Below are 19,541 nucleotides of genomic sequence, written 5' to 3'. Positions count from 1 at the left end.
TCAGGCCTCACAGCCATAACACGCTATGACTCTGCATTTTAATTAAGAACATTCCTGGGCCCTAACCATCCAGACTGGATCTCTCCTTCCATCATCTCTTTCACCTCTAGACACAGCTCTCTGGGTCTCCCTTCTGGGGGGTTTTCTGCCTCCCAATTTATCTCTGATATATTAGTTCTTACTAAGATATTAGTGGCTGGCTAGTTGAATGGATTTTTTTTTCCCTAAGAGGAATTTGCATTTTTAAAGGAAAAGCTGGGAGGCAGATAAGATCTTTAAATCTCAAGGGAGAAGAGGGGGGTGGAGTAAGCTATACTGGACACCTCTGTAGACTCAGGCTCATTGCAGGATGTGGGCAGTTCTTGGACCATCTACAAATAAGAACCTGATCTTTGCAGGAAGACAGAGAAACCACATGATTCCAGGGGTATTGCACCAGGGCTAAAATTCTACTGTGGGCTACTATCAGTCCTGCATTCCTTCCAGTTGCCCTCTGCAGTGTGAGTTGGTTAGAGTGCTGCTTGCACATGTAAAACTGGCAAGAAAGGCAAAGTGACTCCCCCACCCCTTCTTTGCACTTGTTTAGTCACTGGGGATATTGCTATGACTCAGTGCCTGCAGGGCTCCACCATTCCTGGTGTCCATTCCTTTTGGACAAAGGGTTAGAGACAGATAAAGATAATGGGGAAGAGAGAAAGAGAAACCTGCAGCACTTCTGCACTGCTTATAAAGCCGCCTCACACACACAGCAAGTAAGGACCAGGGACTTAAACCTGGACCTACATATATGGTAATGTATGCACTCTGCTTTGTGTGCCAGTGGCCCTATAGGGGTTTCTTTTAAAGCTATGCCCTATACTGAGATGTCTGAGGAGCAAGTATTACACTGACATGATGTATTAAGTAGGCTACAGAAACATAATTTACCAACACTGATTTCAAAATGAGAGAGTAAGTGCCTGAAGCCTCTAAGTGTGTACCTGGAGCCAAAAACCAACTCAAAGCAGATTCTCTTTGTTAATGTTATTTTTCAATATAGGGACATTTTTGGATGCCGGTTGTTTTTCATTATTTTCTACAAGCTAGAAATATGACTTATTCCCATGCTTCTACACTCAGGCCCAGAAGGAAGGTGAGAGACTCAAGGTCATTCGTTTTACTTAAAGAGAGATGTAAGGTGTAAGCTCAGCTCCACTGTATTGAAGAAGCATATCTACTCTTCTCCTAGACCCTCTTACTATGACTCTTAACAGCAGATGAGTACGTCAACCCACATATCACATTGCCATCAGTTAGGCTCTGCTATCTGCTCTCCTAAGATACTCCTTCAGGGTCTAAATGCAGGCAATCATATCCCACACTCTGGCTTCCCAAATGTTCTATGGACTTCTTGGAAGATTCAAAGAATTAATGGAAGCAGGGCTTGCAAAAGGTGAGAGTTTTGAACTTTCTCTTCATAGAGCTAGTTTTGCAGTTGGTGTTACCCAGACTCCTGTTTCTACAGCTGACGCCAGGCACCCTCATGGGGCTTGTCTTCTGTTCCACTCCCACAATGCACTGACACAGGACCACATCATAATAAGCCCCCTTCAGTCTCTATGAAGGCTTGTCACTTTGACTATCCACAACACCCCTACTGTTTCAGGACCTCCCTCCTTGCCTTGTAGCCATACTCCTACTTGGAAACTCTAAAGCCTCAGTGATAGCAGGAAAACAAAATAAGGTCAACCTGCTCACCATCTATTTGAAACAAGGCAGGTGGTTTGGGAAATATCTTCCATTTACAAAAGGGTGGCTGAGCTAGAGCACAGGAACTAAGACTGTAAAGACCCAGAAGGGTGTGTGTGTGTGTGTGTGTGTGTGTGTGTGTGTGCGTGTGCGTGTGTGTGTGTGTTTAAATAGATCTTAAATGTGTCTTCCAGCTCGGAATGAACAAGAGGAACAAGAAGAGAAAAGAGAAATCAAGAGGAGGCTTACTCGAAAGGTGAGTAGATGCTTTCTCAGTGTCCTTACTTCTAGGTCTTCTGTTGGCTTCACCATGCTTGAAGCTACCTTGCTTGGTGGCATGGTCATCAGTGGTCCCTTTATTGGCATATCAAACCATGCAGTTCTTAACATTATCAGACCCCCTCAGGGAACAGTAGTCAACACATTTTCCTAATCATCTTTTTGACTGGTGACATTCTCTTGCTTAATTTTGTGGCACCCACTGATGCCCAAGGGACCTGATGTCAAAAACATTACATTTTTAATTACTGTGGTATTCTTTAATTCATATGACCTTATCAAGCTTTCAGAAATTCATTGTCTAAATTAGTATTTAGTAATCAGTATTAGCAAAGCAGTTTTCTGTGACCCTAAGAAAGTATTAGCTTTGCCTGTCTCCCAGTATGACTTTTTACCTATTAACGTGGATTTATCATTCTAAGTTCAGTTTAAATTAAGGAAATATCAGAAGCCTTCATAATTTTAACTGATGGCATTCAAAAGGCTCTTAGGTAAGTCTCATAGCTAACGTATAAATTTTAATACATACACACACACAGAAACACACCACATAGATAATTTGGCACTGGAATCTATACCCAAATAATTCTAGTTATATATCAGAAGTTTTTTGGTGCTTTTTAAAAGTGATTTCATAATTATCAACAAGACTGTGGGGTAAGAGGGGTGCAATTCCACACAATTCCCACCACCAGAGTTCCGCATCCCATCCCCTCCATTGGAAACGTTCCTATTCTTTAACCCTCTGAGAGCATGGACCAAAGGTATTTATGAGGTGCAGAACAGGGGAGGTCTGACTTCTGTAATTGCTTCACCACTGGATATGGGCATTGACAAGTCAATCCATACCCCTAGTTTGTTTCTTTCTTTCCATACTGGGGCAGGACTCTGGGGAAGTGGCATTCCAGGGCACATTAGTGAGGTTGTCTTCCCAGGGAAGTCAGGTTGGCATCATGGTAGCATCTGCAAGTTGGTGGCTGGAAAACATTAAGATATAAAAGAGAACAAACTGTTTAGTAAGCAGGAACCTACAGAAGTTTTTTTTTTTATGACTAACTTATTTAAGGCTGTTCTTGGGTGATATTGACATATTTAATTGATGGTGCAGTATAATAGTCCATTCCCTTCTGATTAGGGTGTTTTAATCAGCCACCTACAGTGACTATCTTGAGAGAAAGATACTCAAATTTTAGAAACAGTTGAGATCATTTCAAATTAATTTTTAAAAAGCTTATTAATGGATTTTTCCTCCCCAGAAATATCATACAAAGGAAGAAGTTCAGAGACCTTAAAATCACATAAGTATTATAGTGATGATTTCTATTTCTCAACACATGCTTTCCCTTAGAGCATATCTGACATCTAGTGACAAGCCAAATGCCACCCCCCAACTAAAAGGAGCAGGATAATCAAGTACCGAAAAGGTCAGGTGACAAGCTAGCATCCCCCTGGTGGGGACTAAAGCAAGAACTAAGTAACCTTACTCCAGTTGCTCTTTCCTCAATCAAAATCTGACTCTTAACATCCTTAATACCACCCAGTCTTTAGATATAGAGAAACTTTTTCCTGAGGCTAGTGAGGTAGACCAGGGAGATGTGTTAGCTTGTTCTTACTGTATACTTGAAGTGATAAGGGTATCAGGAGGAGGCTCATGATTACCCCTTCTTTCTTGATGCATAAAGTTCTAGAAACCTTTTTTTTTTTTTTTTTTGCCTCCAGGGTTATCACTGGGGCTCAGTGCCTACACTACGAATCCACTGCTTCTGGAGGCCATTTTTCACCATTTTTGTTGTCCTTGTTTCCATTGTTGTTGTTGTTGCTATTGCTGTCTGTCATTGTTGTTAGATAAGACAGAGAGAAATTGAGAGAGAAGAGGAAGACGGAGGGGGCAGAGAAAGATAGACACCTGCAGATCTGATTCACAGCTTGTGAAGCAATCCCCCTGCAGGTGGGGAGCCTGGGGCTCCAACCAGGATCATTATGCTAATCAGTGAGCTTCCTGTCATGTGTGCTTAATGCACTGCGCTACCGCCCAGCCCCCTCTAGAAACATTTTAAAGCAGAGTTCCTTAAAGTTCATTAGAGTTGATTGCTGAGGCCCCAAAATTTTCTTAAACTTTAGGGCATCTTGCTACAATTTAGTAATGGGAAATATTTAGATATACACTCAAATTTTGTCTCCTTAAAGAGGATGTAAGATGTGTCAAAGAAAAGCTTAACTTTTTTGCATAATGTAACAGGAAGAGGCAAGGTTAAGAGGGGTCCCCTTCCATATTCATCTACCCCAAGACAGGAATGCTGGAGATAGGTTCCTCCAGATAACCCAGGTTATCTGGGTTCCCAAGACAAAGCAAATGAGTCTTTTTTTTTTTTTGCAGTTTCCCAAGACAAAGCAATTAACTCCTTTTCTTCCAGGTCAGATCACTTTCCTTCCCCCAGAAGCTTTGTCTTGTAATCTCACCACTTGCCCTCCCCCATGGGAATTAGAAATAATGAGCTTGAGTAGAGGGACAATTGTTTCTATAGGGGAGACTTGGAGAAGCCATACATCTATTTTTATGAAGGAACATGAACAACAGGGAGTCTATCAACTCCTAACTCTGGGCAAGTTCTTTTCCTGAGAAGCCTTTATCTCACCAAGACTAAATGTCAGTGATGTGATTACTTTTCAGTTACTCTTCAACTATGGGTTTTTCAATATATTTCTACTTGATTTTAACATACTAGTGAGAAAAAATAAAATATAGTCACTGATGATGGTGGCAGAAGATCATTTTCTTCAATCAAAGGAAGACAAGCCTAAAAATTAAAATGATTCATTTTCTAATGCCTGCTTCTCCCTTTCAAAAAAAAAAGTTACCTGACTATAAGGACAGATAGATGGGGAAAAAATGCACTTGAATGAGGTTATATTAATAGTGGAATTTGGGTCTCAATTTATTTTTGTTAAGTATTTGCTTGCAAATGATATTGTTACTACCCTAGGCTAAACATAATGTCTACAATACCTGCTTCCTCCCTGTCCCCGTATGATCCTCAGAAAACTGACATCCGTAGCAGAGATTACTTCTTCAGCATCCAAGACTGATTCAATTCATGTGTCCCAAGGAATATAGCCAGCCATAGTCAGAGACACTTCTCCTGAGCCCCTGAGACTAGGCTCAGGGAAGACAGTCCTGATGGCAGGTGGTATTGGTTAGTTGAAACACACACCACCTGAGACTATCCCAGAGGAAGAAGTCAATTCTCTCTCTCTCTTTTTTTTAAAGAATTTATTTATATATTCATGAGAAAGATAGGAGGAGAGAAAGAACCAGACATCACTGTGGCACATGCGCTTCCAGGGATCGAACTCAGGACCTCATGGTTGAGAATCCAATGCTTTATCCACTGTGCCACTTCCCAGACCACAGAAGTCAATTCTCTTCTTACTCCCTCCTCTGGAGCATTGGGTTGGCATGAATTACTCATCTGAAAAAAGTCGTATCTAAGGTCCTCATGGGATTCAGGCATGAAAAACCATCCCTGACTTTCATATCTAATAATTTTCTGTTCACTCTAGAATATACTATTGGCAGGATATCAATAAAATCCAAATTGTGGTTTCCAGAGATACAAATGAGAAATTCCATGATTAACAGCCTTTCTCATGTCTTAGAAATAATGTTATTTACAAAATTTGGAACCTGCTAGTTCCAAGAAACAGTCTGGGAGTTCTGAATAGGTGCCCTCATTTATCAGGAATATAAAGGGCAAATGTTAAATGTTTGTCTATATTTTGATGATGGATAAGAGCTCCCTGCACTCATATTTTGTGACTGATGCAGCAAAATAACTCTCTAGGATGGTGTGCCTGCTCTGGCATGCACACGACCAGGTTTGAGCCTACTCCTCAGGTCACTGGAAGAAACTTTAATACTGTAGTCTCTCTCTCTCTCTCTCTCTCTCTCTCTCTCTGCCTCTCTCTTCTCTTCTCTCTCTCTCTCTCCCACTCCTCTCTCCCTCTCCCTCTCCCTCTCCTTCTTTCTCTCTATCTTTGCCTCTCTTTCCTTCTGAAAAATTTTGGGTCAGAGAAATTGTTTAATTATGCTCTTTTATTGTGGGCAGCAAGTTGGAACATTCTGGCACCAGTCAAAATGTATGTAGCAACTGCATGATAGTCGGAACAGCCAAGGTGGTTTGGATTCACTGATGTTTGTTTTACTTTGTGGTGAGATTCTCTCTGGCTGCATTTTCTATTAATAAAATTAAATACAGCACAGAACGTGGAGGGGGAAATGCTTTTAAATAATGTGTTGAACATGAATTGGCAGCATCCTCAAGAGAGACCAATTATGTTGCTCAAAAAAAATAATAACAAATAAACCTGGTGACAGAGATAATAGAAATGTCAGCCTTCTTTTGTGAAAGTACAAAGGAGAAGTGTCAGTGAATTACACTAGATGATTAAAGAAATGTGAATTTTTTTTCTTTTTTTTAATCTTTATTTATAAAAAGGAAACACTGACAAAAACCATAGGATAAGAGGGGTACGAGTTCACACAATTCCCACCACCAGAACTCCATATCCCATCCCCTTCCCTGATAGCTTTCCTATTCTTTATCCCACTGGGAGTATGGTCATTATGGGGTGCAAAAGGTCTGGCTTCAGTAACTGCTTCCTTGCTAAACATGCACATTGACAGGTCAGCCCGTACTTCCAGCCTGTCTCTCTTCTTCCATAGTGGGGCAGGGCTCTGGGGAAATGGGATTCCAGGACACAATGGTGAGGTCGTCTGCCCAGGGAAGACCAGTTGTCATTATGGTAGCTTCTGGAACCTGGTGGCTGAAAGAAAAGTACTTTTTTTTGGTACTTCACCACACACCTATCCCCTGGTTCTGTCTTGAGTTTTTTGTTGTTTGTTTGTTTGTTGGGGGGGGGCATGAACTCTTAGATTGCTCCTTCATTTGAATTTCACAAGGATCAGAGTCTTCTGTCTTAAATATTAGCATATTCCTGTTCCTATATTCCACACTGTTTTTGTGTCTAAAGGAACCAGAGTTATAGCTTACCTGACAGAATGCCTGCTTTGCTATGTACTCGACCGGGTTTGAACCTCTGGTACACTAAACGAGAGTACTGTGGCACACTCAGAAAGATTTAGTGCTTTGGCCTCTCTTTCTCTCTCTGGAAAAAAGTGACCCCAGAGCAGTGAAGCCTCAGCAACAGTGAAAAAAATTTTTTTAAGTAAACATATATGAAAGATATTACAAGCTTTTTCTACAGAGTACTAAATTGAACATATGAATGTGGACTCTCGGATTCAAAATGAGACAGAATCATGTGTAAGGTCCCTCTCACCTGCTGAGTGAAGGGACAGAGATAGATACTTCACAACAGACACCATATCCACAGTAAAGTCCAGCTACATGTATAGACTTAGACACTTCAGTGTTACTAAGAAAGAGACAACCAGCTGTCTATATGGCTAGGCCTAGAGGTAACTCAAGGGATATAAAGCCCTCTCTTAAGAATTCTAATAATGCCCAGGTCCAGGAGTCAAGATCCCTGAGTTTCAAGCCCAGCTCTGCTCCTCACTCTCCAGGTGGCATGTCAGTTGCCTCTCTGCGCCACCTCTCCCACACCTATAAATCCAGACAGGCCTGGTTGACTGATCTGTCTCTTCCTCTTTGTAGCTCAGTCAAAGGCCCACAGTGGAAGAACTTAGGGAAAGGAAGATCCTCATTCGCTTCAGTGACTATGTGGAGGTGGCTGATGCTCAGGACTATGACCGCAGAGCAGACAAGCCATGGACCCGCCTCACTGCTGCTGACAAAGTAAGGCAATGGGCTGCAGAGGATACTCATGCCCAGTGTGCCCCTACATGGCCTTCTCTTGCTTCTACAAGCCTGTACTGAGACCAGCAATGAAGGCAAGATTGCAGTCTTAGTAATGGAGTTGCCAGGTACCTGTAGGAAAGTCCAGTAGTGCTGCTGCTTCCCCAACACCCTGCAAGTCTTCAGATCATCCATGCTGAGGTCACTGAATCATCCCCTCACTGTTATAGAGATGGCACAAAGCAAAAACCAAAGATTTTCCTGCTTTGCTGGTGGCTGTACCCTGAGAAATAGAATTGTTCTATGAGGAGTTGGGCGGTAGTACAGCGGGTTAAGCACAGGTAGCACAAAGTGCAAGGATTGGCGTAAGGATCCCGGATCAAGCCCCACTAGCTCCCCACCTGCAGAGGAGTCGCTTCACAAGTGGTGAAGCAGATCTGCAGGTGTCTATCTTTCTCTCCCCCTCTCTGCCTTCCCCTCCTCTCTCCATTTCTCTCTGTCCTATCCAACTAAAATGACATCAATAATAACTACAACAATTAAAAAGTTAAAAAAAAATTGCTCTGTGTGGGCACAGAACAGTTGTGCTCAGGCTACCCTAGATGGTGTCTGTTGAGGACTCTATCCTCAGAACTCAAGGGAGATCTGCAAAAACAGACAAAGTCATTGTCTTTGGGTTCATGTAACCTCATAGCAAAAATAGGACAGAAGTCATAGAACTTTCATCAGTTTGGAAAACAGAAAGAATAATATGTCATTGAGTTTGTTTTTATATGAAATGTACTGATGCAAGCGATAAACTGTTCTTATTTGGCCACATATCAAAATGGACCTTCAATTGAAAAGCCTTTATGATTGTAGTCCAGTCACCATGAGGAACTTAGAGGCCTAGGAACCTTTATTTTTTAAGTCTTAATCGATATTAATAACAGTGTCCATTATAAGTGTAACAACAGGGAAGACTCCTGGGGACTTCTCCTAAAGTTTCCTGTCATCATCCCCATGAAACTCCAGGGTTAGTGGCTTCCTTACTCACAAAGCAGGAGAATCACCTATAACCAAGACACTAGCTGAGTTCAAGTATGACAGGAAGTAGGAGTGTAAGGCAGAGATACTGCTGTATTTGAGTGGACTTAAATACTACCAGGGCATCTATATCTCCCAGAAATAACCATGGGAGATCATTTGTCCAGCTCTTAATGGCAAATCATTCTGTCCTACTCTTAAACACAGCACTCATTGCTTCCCTATATAAAAAAACATGTGGTGAACAACCCCCAGAACTGGCCCCACCATGTATAAGGCAGGCAGGCAGACCCAGTCCTCCAGGCAGCTATGTCATTGAACTCTGAAGTAGGAGACCTTAGCTCTTCAACTCTTTTGTTGACACTTTCACTGCAATATACTTGCTTCCTAAGGATGAAAGCATCAGCAAATGGGAAGTACAACATGTCCACACACTGCTCATGCAAGCTACTGTTCTAAGTAGCCATGAGACAGGGAACATATCTACTTCCTCAAAGGCTGATGGGGACAGGAGAAAAGGAAGTGCCCCCCGAGCCCCAGCTGATACCAGGCACTTTAACCCAAGTATGTCTTCCTACCTTGTGGAGAGCCCCTCTAATCCAACCTCAAAAAACATACTTAGACTTTTGGTATATTTAATATTCCCACCAAATCAGACATCATAAATAGAGCTCGGCAAAAGCGCACACATTTACAATTTCAGCCCTTGAGATAAAGTCTCCTTCAGAGACTCCTTTATTCCAGTCCCTCTCTCACCTCTCTTAGCAATCTGTCTGCCTTCCCCATCAACTGCAACCCCATCTATGTACTGTACTTTAAGGATAAGGTTATTTGGTTTTATCTCAGAATGTCTATGGTTATTAAAAGCATATTCCATAAAATGCATCATCTAGAATCAAGGAAATTGTAATGTCATAAAGGTGTTATAAATAAAAGGAAAAAAGGGAGGTGGCCATTGTTCATTACCTTTATTTTGTTGGGAAAACGTGATCACTCATTCTAGAAGTATCCATTCTGAGGCTATAGTGTCCTTAATAAGTGAACTTCTTGTTGACCTAAGAAAGATGCTATGTTGATATGTAAATGTGTACTTGGGTCTGCAAGCCTTGTGGAGTTGAGAGTGGCAGATATATGTATTGTGCTTGCCTGGATGAAGCCATTCTAAGGAAAGAAAAGCTAGATACTCTGGGCAATTTCTCATTTGTAGTATAGATTGGGCTGAGGGAGGGATTCTTAGTAGAATATAAAGAATAAATTAGGTTTTTTTTTTCCCAATGAAAGAATTCATCTTATCTACTTAGAATTTTGATATATATTTCCTTTCCAACTGACTTATCTGTATATTCAATGACTTTTCTCTGTCAGGCTGCCATTCGAAAGGAACTCAATGAATTTAAAAGCACTGAAATGGAAGTTCATGAATTGAGTAGACATTTAACAAGGTTAGTACCAAGGATTATTTTTTCACCTTTGTTTCCTCTTAAATTGTAATATTAGCTTCCAAGCTAAAATATTCTATCACTTTCTGGATCTCAAGTGATATGGTGGGCGAAGTGGAGGAGAAGCTAGACATAAGGTCAACATGTAATTAAATAGTGGTTATAGAAAAAAAACATTAAACATCTTATTAATCCAACTCTTCTGAAAGGCAACTTACTAATTAATTCAAACTAAATTCATATATATATATATATATATATACATATATATGTATATATATATGGAGAAGGGAGAGGGAGGGGGGAATGTATAAATATCTCATCATTGCCAATTTACATTGAGTCAGTAGAAGCCAAACCTGTGAAACATATCAAATCTACCTGAGATTTTCAAAATAGTCTCACACCTGCAATCATAGTCATTCTCCCAGGCAGTCCTTTGAAATGGTATTTGAGAGAACTGAAGCAGGAAGAGAGTTAAGGGACTAATATCAAGTCACAAGGGTAGGTAGAGACAGAACCATTGACTTCATGCCTATTACTCTAGCCTTCAGTGAACATTTAGAGAAACAAGCAAGTGGTTAGTGCTTGTACTAACAACACAGTTGAGTTCCCCACAATGATGGTGATGGCAAACTCTCCACGGTGGTGGTGATCTAGACTGAGGCACAGGCTGATGATCTCCACAGCTGTCCCAGCTTCATGCTCAGGAACTCCAGAATCAAATATTTTTTAACTGAAGGTCATTTTGATGGGGCTCAAATATTTAAAGAGTTCTTGAGGAGTTCAGCCTCTGCTTGGAGATTTCAGCCTCCCTGCTTTTTGGTAGAAAGTGAAAAGAACATTAGGATGGAAAACTTGAACTGTTGACTACCCTTTGGTCATGACTTGATTGTTTGTTTTCCCAGGTTTCACCGACCTTAACAGTAAAATTCCTCTTGAGTGCTATGCTGTCTTCAAAACATAAATTTATAAGAACCATAAGTGCTGGTATTTATTCACTTCCCCATTATGATGTAAATCTTCTGAACTGCCTTTTTTTTTAAAGAAGACAAAGAAGAAGAAGAGAAAGAAAAAGAAAAAAGAAACACAACCAGGATTCTATTTGCAAGAACTTGGTGGTTACCGCTCCATGGTCAGAGCTGCTGGCACATGGCTGATATGGGAACATGTCTTGCCCTCAGAGCTGCTGAGGACACCAGCCTGGCCTCACTGAAGACTTCCATGCACTCATAGTTCCTGGGTCTCTCTACCAGGCCTGTAGGTGCTGTGTCCATTTAGGTTCCAGAAAAGTTCTTCCTTGAAAGTGTTTGGCACCTGAATCCAAAGAAAGTGGTTTGGCTTGGGGATGACCAGGAAAAGCAAATGATGTTGGCCATCTAAAGGCAAACATCTAAGGCCTTCGAGATTTGGCCAAACACTGGCTCCAAACCTGGCCTCTGGTTTGGGGGCCCCTTCTGAAGTGGCTGCCTAGAAGGAGCACTGTTCTCAGTTGCCCCTGACCTTTCTCCCTTTACACCATCAACCAGGAATGGCATTTTCCTGGGGGATACTGTGGTTAATGGTTAGTTCTAAAATATGTGTGCTCCCAGCTATGTGTCAGGTTAGATCTTGGCAACCCTCCCATCTCCTAATGCTGAGCTGAGCAACTTTCCAGGAGACTCTGGTTTGAAAATGGGATGTTATCTGCCCTGTTCAAATTAATTAACCCCATTAATGTTTTTAAAAATATTACAGGTGATCATATATACACACAAACAGCCATTGTGAAGGTGCTCCTGTGGAGTTTGTGCGTTTGAGTATCAAAGCCCTGCTGAAGACACAAAGGCCAGGGAGAAAAATTGTTCGCCTGATATTTATTTTTCTCTCTGCATCCCCAGAGCCAGTGACTGTTTGACTTGGAAGTCCACGCCCTCCTATTAGTATAGGACCAATGCATGCAGGCCAGAAACCATTCCTGTCAAGCTGGCCTTCCGGTCACTGAGGTACTGATCACCTGAGGACCTTTTGGCCTCCTTTCTTTGCACTGAAAAGTTAATGTGAAGAAGTCCCAGGTGCACAGAGCATATGCCAGGACCAGGCACACACCAGCCCTCCTGCCCATGCTGTTTCTCCCCACAGCTTCTATCTGGATAAAGTCCTCCTCCTCCCTCATTTGCTCATAAGGCTGGTGAGCAAAAGAGGAAATATTTCTGAAACTGCACACTAAAGATCACAAAATAGCAGTGCTTTCTTGACGGGGTCCTTGAGAGTTGGATGAGCTGTGAGAGAACGCCAACAACTCTCATGAGGCCCGACCGATATACTGCTTTGGTCTTCCTTACTGAGAGAGCAGAACAGGTAGGCCCTCTTTCATGATGCTCTCTGGCCTCCTGCTGTGGTCTCAGAGCTACTATCTTCTTTTCAGGAAGGCTCATTCCTTACCACATACGCCCAGGATTTAGACATGCTAGCTTGGCCTACACATGAAGCAAGAGTTGACTAGGCCCCACCAGAACTGTGTGGGAAGCAAGTTGCTCTAGGGATACAAAACCCTCAATGAGGCCATTTAATTTTCTACAGGCATTACCCTGTGGCCAGCATTAGCCCAGAAGCTGTGTGCACTGTGGGAAACCCAGGGCAGTACTTTAGGCAGTGCCTACCAGCCCTTGCAAAGCTGCTGTAGGCTTTTCCTCGCACCACCTAGAGCGAGCATGCCACTGCCCAGCCCCAGGAGCATGTTGGCACTTGATCTTTTTTTCTCCCCCCCCCCCACCTTTTTTTTCTTTGAATGCTGAATCTGCATAGTTACTGCCGCTGTGAGTAGAGGTATTGTTCAGGGAATATGTGGTCGGGATTTTAGTGTGGCTGTAAACACTTCCCGAAAGGCTTACTGACGTCTGAATGTGCAAATGGTATGGCGAAAGATGTAGGGCTCTTTCGTTTGACTTCTCTACAGCTGGCAGAGTTTCCAGGCCGAGGTGCCTGCCTTGCCAGGAGTTGAGTCTGGGCTCCCTCAAACTCGCAGCTGTGCTTCGGGAAGCTCACAGTGTGCCCTGGCATGATAGTGTGCCTGTCTCACAGTGTGCCCTGCCCAGGCCCAGGGGCGAGTCCTTAAGGGAACTTTCATTACCAGAACTCCTCCCATAAAGGCTAGTGGACTCTCTGTTGGCCTTGGATCTTGGGCCTTTCAGGTTCCCTGAGAACGTGATGCCCAAATCAGTTTTCCTACAGCCAACTAACCAGCCAACTAACAGTCCAGGTTTCCTGCCCGAAGTGCCCTATTGTTGCAGTTCACTTTGTGCATGGAAGGAATGGAACAGTTTCCACTTCTCTTCCTGCAGAGCACTCTTCTCCAGAAGTCACTTGCACAGAGTTAGGGGTGTACCCCCCTCCATTGCCACTGAAAGCACCATAATGGAGGCTAATTCAAGTGACTCAATTATCTCAATGGACCACAAGATGAGCCCCTTGCTGTCTCTTTTCTTCTTAAAGTCTTGAGGTCTTTATGGAGATCAATTCCTTTTTTTTTTTTTTTACCACACTTATAACCAGGAGATGTATGTAACTTTTCAAGATGAAAAATTGACACAAAAAAAAGTAGCAAGAGAGGGAGGGGCTAGATGATTTATGATGTATCCCTTTTCTTAACAAAAGATAGTTTTCAAGTAAGGATTTATTTCTGTGTGTCAAATTCCCAACTAAGTCTTTTGTCACTGGATTGGCATGAGTGGGGAGGGGGGAGTGAAACTTGTCAGATCAAAATGTTTCCCTCTTGAAATCTGGCATTGCCCTTAGCTTCCCACCACCCATTCCATAACAGAAGAGACCATGGGCCTACTCTCTCTTTCAAAATTGCTGATGTATCTCCATAGGCCCACAAAGCCTTGTAAAACTTTTAAACTTTAGCCTTTATGTCAGATTAGAGAAACCAAACGACGTGCTGGTAGATGTGATAAAAACCTCTGAGTTTATTTTTCTCCCACTTATGAACGTGTATTTATATTTGCCGAATGAAAATTGTGATGTGTGTGCTTCAATGAATGGAATTGCAGGCTCTCCTTGTGCACAGCCAGTGGGTGAAAGTCACCTTCAATAACTTTTTCTCCCCCTTTTGTCTGTCTGCCTCCCTCCACCCCCAAGCCAGTTGCTTTTTCCAGTTGCTTCCTGAGTGTTTGTATATAGTTTGTCTTTGTATAGGAGCGCATTCCTGTGTTCTAATTTAACAGATGATGGCTGTGTGAAGAAGACAATGTACATATAATACAAACTAAACTGGATCCCTATGGCCTAGGTTTTGTACATACAGAAACTGCATGGTATTTAAATTATTGTTTGTCTCTGATGATGTATGCAGTTTCTTTAAAAACAAACCAAAAAAAAAGTCTAAAAAAAAAAAAAAAACACTTTCTCGAATCCTGTGTGTTTTGTTAACCACCAGCAGGAACCACCAAAAATAATTTGTTCAGAGAGTCAGGGTTGCAGAGGAGGGGAGGGAGAGAGGGGTAGATAAACTGATCAGCAAAAAAAGAAAGAAAGAAAGAAAGAAAGAAAGAAAGAAAGAAAGAAAGAAAGAAAGAAAGAAAGAAAGAAAAGAAAGAAAGAAAGCATTATGGAGATACAAGATATCCTGTATATCTCACTATTGGGGAAGGAAAGACTCTTCCCCATAAATGAGTGTTCTAGTTAAATGCTTTCATATACTAGGACTTTTTGCTTCCAAGCATCCTTAAAAGGCTATCTGAAATGTGCTGTCAAATGTCCTTTAATGGTCCTACACTAATGAATATAAATGGATTTGTTAAATCACTCAGAATCATCTTGGTGTGATAACATAACAAACTGTCTTACTGAGCAGCAACTTGGGAGTTGGGGGAGGGGTGGTTTAGGCTGTCACTGCCTCTCAGCAAAAACCCCAGAAGATTTTGCTTGGTAAGCAATACATCTGTTTCCTTTCTGAAAAATCCTCCCTGAGTGTTTGTCATGTGAAGTTAAAAACTTCCAATCTTATGTTTTTTTTAATTATTTATAAAAAGGAAACACTGACAAAACCATAGGATAAGAGGGGTACAACTCCACACAATTCCCACCACCAGAACTCCATATCCCATCCCCTCCCCTGATAGCTTTCCTATCCTTTCTTTAACCCTCTGGGAGTATGGACCCAGGGTCATTGTGGGTTGCAGAAGGTGGAAGGTCTGGCTTCTGTAATTTCTTCTGCGCTGAACATGGGCATTAACAGGTTGGTCCATACTCCCAGCCTGCTTCTCTCTTTCCCTAGTAGGGTGGGGCTCTGGGGAAGCAGGGCTCCAGGACACATTGGTGGGGTTGTCTGTCCAGGGAAATCAGGTTGACATCATGCTAGCATCTGGAACCTGGTGACTGAAAAGAGAGTTAACACACAAGGCCAAACAAATTATTAATCAATCATGAACTTAAAGGCTGGAATAATAGTGCAGATGAAGAGTTGGGGGGCACTCCATTTTGTAGATAGATAGTGGGCATATTTTAGTTATATTCCAAAGGGCTTGTAGCTATGCTAGTTTTTGTTTCTTCCCTGAACCTGAAATCTGGTATGTAGGTGGATTCAAGCTATTGTCAGCGGAGATGGTGTTGTGGCTGGAAAAGGAACAGAAAGCTGGATCAAGGGAAGAGAGTAGCTCCCTAATGTGGGAAAGGGGTATAAATATTGTTGACTGTAAATATTGTTGATTTGATTTGATCTAGGGCCCATATTCAGCTTAAGAGCCTAACCCTAACCCCTAACCCTAACCCTAACCCTAAAAATATTGTTGACTGTAAATATTGTTGATTTGATTTGGTCTAGGGCCCATATTCAGCTTAAGAGCCTATGTGACCTCTGCATCCCTGTAGATCTGAGCTCACATTCTGTGGTCATGAGTGGGAACATTCCAAGCTGCCCTAATATCAACCCCTCTTCCTCAGGCATAGCATAGAGTATGTTTGTCCATCCTCCCTTCAGAGGATGGAACATTCTCCACCATTGTTGATCCAAGTTGAGAGCAAGGTCCTATGGGGGCCCACAAAAGGGTCTATTTTGTTGCTCCTGATAGAGATGATTGGTAACAATGGAGAGAGGGATTTATTTGAGGTCTAGACCCATCATGTCTGTTCGGGAATCTCAGGACTCTCCGAGTAGAGCGCCAGCTGATGGGGTGGCCTGATAGTGACTAAAGAGTCATCATTAAAGTATGCCAGTCTCTTGCCCTTATTCAGCTTTTGCAGTCCTTGCTTTGATAAGGTTAGCTTATGTTTCTAACTTGTCTTTTTAGAGGTTTGGGGGAAAAAGGTGTCTTAGTGCTTCCGGCTGCATTTCAGGTGGACAGAGTAACCGTGCAATATAACTTTAGTCCAGCAATGTAGGAAGGTGGCTCTGGGAAAGAATCAAACAGCACTGTTTCTCAGACACTTTTGAGGCTCTTATCAAAGTGCAAAGAACCATATGGTAGATCGGAACAGCACCTAAAATAATGGCCCAGGAATTACCCTCATAAGAAGTGCAGACCCAGGAGGTGGTGCAGTGAGTAAGGCACTGAATTTGGAAGCATGAGAGGTGTCCCTAATTCAATCCCTGACCTCCCATGAGCCATTTACCTACCTACCTACTTACCTACTTACCTACTTACCTACCTACCTACCTACCTACCTACTTACCTACCTACCTACTTACCTACCTACCTACCTACCTATCTTGTATTAATGAATCTCAAAAAAATAGACCAAACCTAGTCAATTTATTATTTATTGCCACCAGCATTTTCACTGGGGCTTGATACCAGCAATTTGAATCCACCACTCCTGGTGGTTATTTTTTCCCCTTTCTATTTTATTTGATAGAACAGAGAGAAATTGAGAGGGGAAGAGGTGATAATGAGATACCTGCAGACCTGCTTCAGCACTTGTGAAGCATCCCCCCTGTAGGTAGGGAGCAGGGACTTGAACCAGGGCCCTTGCATAAGATAGTGTAACCACTCAACTGACTGTGCCACTTCCTGGCCCCCTAAAACCTAATAAATCTTTATTAGAAATCCTGAGTAGCAGCCTAGGAGGTGGCACAGTGGTTTAAGTGTTGAACTGGAAAACATGAGTTCTAGAGTTCAATTCCTAGTTATGTATGTGCCAGAGTGGAGGTCTGGTTCTCTCATAATTTTTTAAGGGTCGAGGGTGCTGAAATAGCTCACTTGGACTGTGTACTTCTTTGTCATGTGTGCGGCCAAGGCTTGAGCCTCGCCCCTCACTGCAATGAAGGAAGCGTCTATGCTATGCTCTCTTTCACTCTGTCTGCTTCTCTACCTCTCTACCTCTACCTTAAAAAAAAAAAAAAAAAGGGAGTCGGGCTGTAGCGCAGCAGGTTAAGCACAGGTGGCACAAAGCATAAGGATCCCGGTTCGAACCCCAGCTCCCCACCTGCAGGGGAGTCGCTTCACAGGCAGTGAAGAAGATCTGCAGGTGACTTTCTTTCTCTCCTCCCCTCTGTCTTCCCCTCCTCTCTCCATTTCTCTCTGTCCTATCCAACAACGACAACAACAATAATAACTACAACAATAAAACAAGAGGGGCAACAAAAGGGAATAAAAAAATATTAAAAAAAAAAAAGTATGGGTATTGGAAAATCATTGAGAGGAAGCTTTTTTCTCCTTGTCTGGAGCTCTTTAGTCTCAAAAAATCACAATGAGCACATGCACTACTAATCACTATACTAAGCTACAGCAACAGCACCCATGCCTCCCCCCTTACCACCAACCTACTCAATTAGGAGTAAAGATCACATCACTGTCCCGCAATGTCACATCAGTGTCTGTTCTGGAGGACTCTGGAGTAGGAATGAACACCATCAAAAGGGTTGTGGCTTTCAAGTTTCAGGCTAAGAATCCCTCTCCCCTTGTCATGTCCTCTTTTCACTCCCCAGACAGAGTTCTCTGATCTGCAGAACTTGGCGCAGTTATCTAGGGAAGTGAAAGGTCTGGGGAGACAAGTTTTTCCTTGTAGGAGGGAAGGAAATGTAATCATTTTAGGAAGGAGTCCCCTCCAAAGTAATCTAAGATCACAGCTACACATTCTCAACAGGGAGAGGAAGCCATGGGTGTCCATCCTTGAACCTGTTTCAGAATCCTGTGACAAGGTGACTACCGTGATACTTTATTGGATAATTACAGCCAACATAGTTGTTCTTGGCCCGTATGTCTCTTTCCTGAAAAATAAGCCTGTTTAACTGGATGTCTTCTCTCTATGATTAGGTTGTCTGAATTTTTAAAACACAACACTTTGTGGGCTTATGGCTCACTTGGTGATGTTCACATTTTCCCATGTGCAAAGACCTAGGCTTGAAGCCCTAGTTACCACAGATGGACCTACCTTGGGGAAGCTTCATAAGTGGTGGAACAGCGGTGGTGTGGTGTCTCTCCTTTCTCAGTCTCTCCCTCACACCTATCTAAAATTTAAAATAATTTTATAGGGATCAGTGGAATCATGTAGGCACAGAGTACCAGTGATAACCCCTGTAGCAAACAAAACAAAACACACACACAACAAAACACGCAACAAACCAAAACACAAAAACAAAAAACTGTGCTTAGTTTTTGGAGGAGAGCGAGCTTCAGTGGATGCTGCTGGCTATCTCAAAGTTCAGATTCCTTTTCTCAAATCTGACATGAACTATCTTCCTGGAGATATGATTGGTACTAAGACCTGCCCTCCCTCATGGACCTTCCTGGGAGCTTGTCCTGATCTGCTGACAGCAGATTAGCTTACATTTTCCTGTCTAAGTTCCTCTGGAGAAGGTGCCAAGCAGCTCTATGGCCATGAGCAGTTATGTTTAAGACATAGCTTGGAGAGTCAGGCTGTAGCGCAGTGGGTAAAGCTCACGTGGCACAGAGTGCAAGGACCGGCGTAAGGATCCCAGTTTGAGCCCCAAGCTCCCCACCTGCGGGGGGGGGGGGGGGAGTTGCTTCACAGGCAGTGAAGCAGGTCTGCAGGTGTCTGTCTTTCTACCCCCTCTGTATTCCCCTCCTCTCTCCATTTCTCTCGGTCCTATCCAACAACAATGACATCAATAAGAACAACAATAATAACTACAACAATAAAAGGTAACAAAAGGGAAAATAAATAAATGAATAAATATCTAAAAAAAAAAAGACATAGCTTGATGTCCCCTACAGCACCTTCATATGTAATATTAGAAGTATACTATGGTGGGAGGCGAGAGGTAGTACAGAGGGTTAAGCTCAGGTGGCACAAAGCGCTAGGACCAGAG

At 42.5% G+C, this 19,541-nt stretch overlaps 1 protein-coding gene across 3 annotated transcripts in view; it reads left to right on the top strand.

Annotated features, from left to right (window-relative positions):
* PHACTR1 (phosphatase and actin regulator 1) overlaps positions 1 to 11,272 on the top strand; it is a 348,094-nt gene extending 336,822 nt beyond the window's left edge. For all 3 annotated transcript variants that reach the window (XM_060189337.1, XM_060189335.1, XM_060189336.1), the window contains 4 exons: positions 1,923 to 1,984; positions 7,683 to 7,823; positions 10,215 to 10,291; positions 11,197 to 11,272. In XM_060189337.1, the coding sequence (XP_060045320.1) occupies positions 1,923 to 1,984; positions 7,683 to 7,823; positions 10,215 to 10,291; positions 11,197 to 11,212 (296 nt within the window). In that variant the 3' untranslated portion in view covers positions 11,213 to 11,272. The remainder of the gene's footprint in view (positions 1 to 1,922; positions 1,985 to 7,682; positions 7,824 to 10,214; positions 10,292 to 11,196) is intronic.
* The last annotated feature ends 8,269 nt before the right edge of the window (positions 11,273 to 19,541 follow it).

This window comes from Erinaceus europaeus, chromosome 4 (genome assembly GCF_950295315.1).
Source record: "Erinaceus europaeus chromosome 4, mEriEur2.1, whole genome shotgun sequence".
NCBI lineage: Eukaryota > Metazoa > Chordata > Mammalia > Eulipotyphla > Erinaceidae > Erinaceus > Erinaceus europaeus.
The sequence above is the reverse complement of the archived record's forward strand: the minus strand, read 5'-3'. Positions and strand labels throughout refer to the sequence as shown.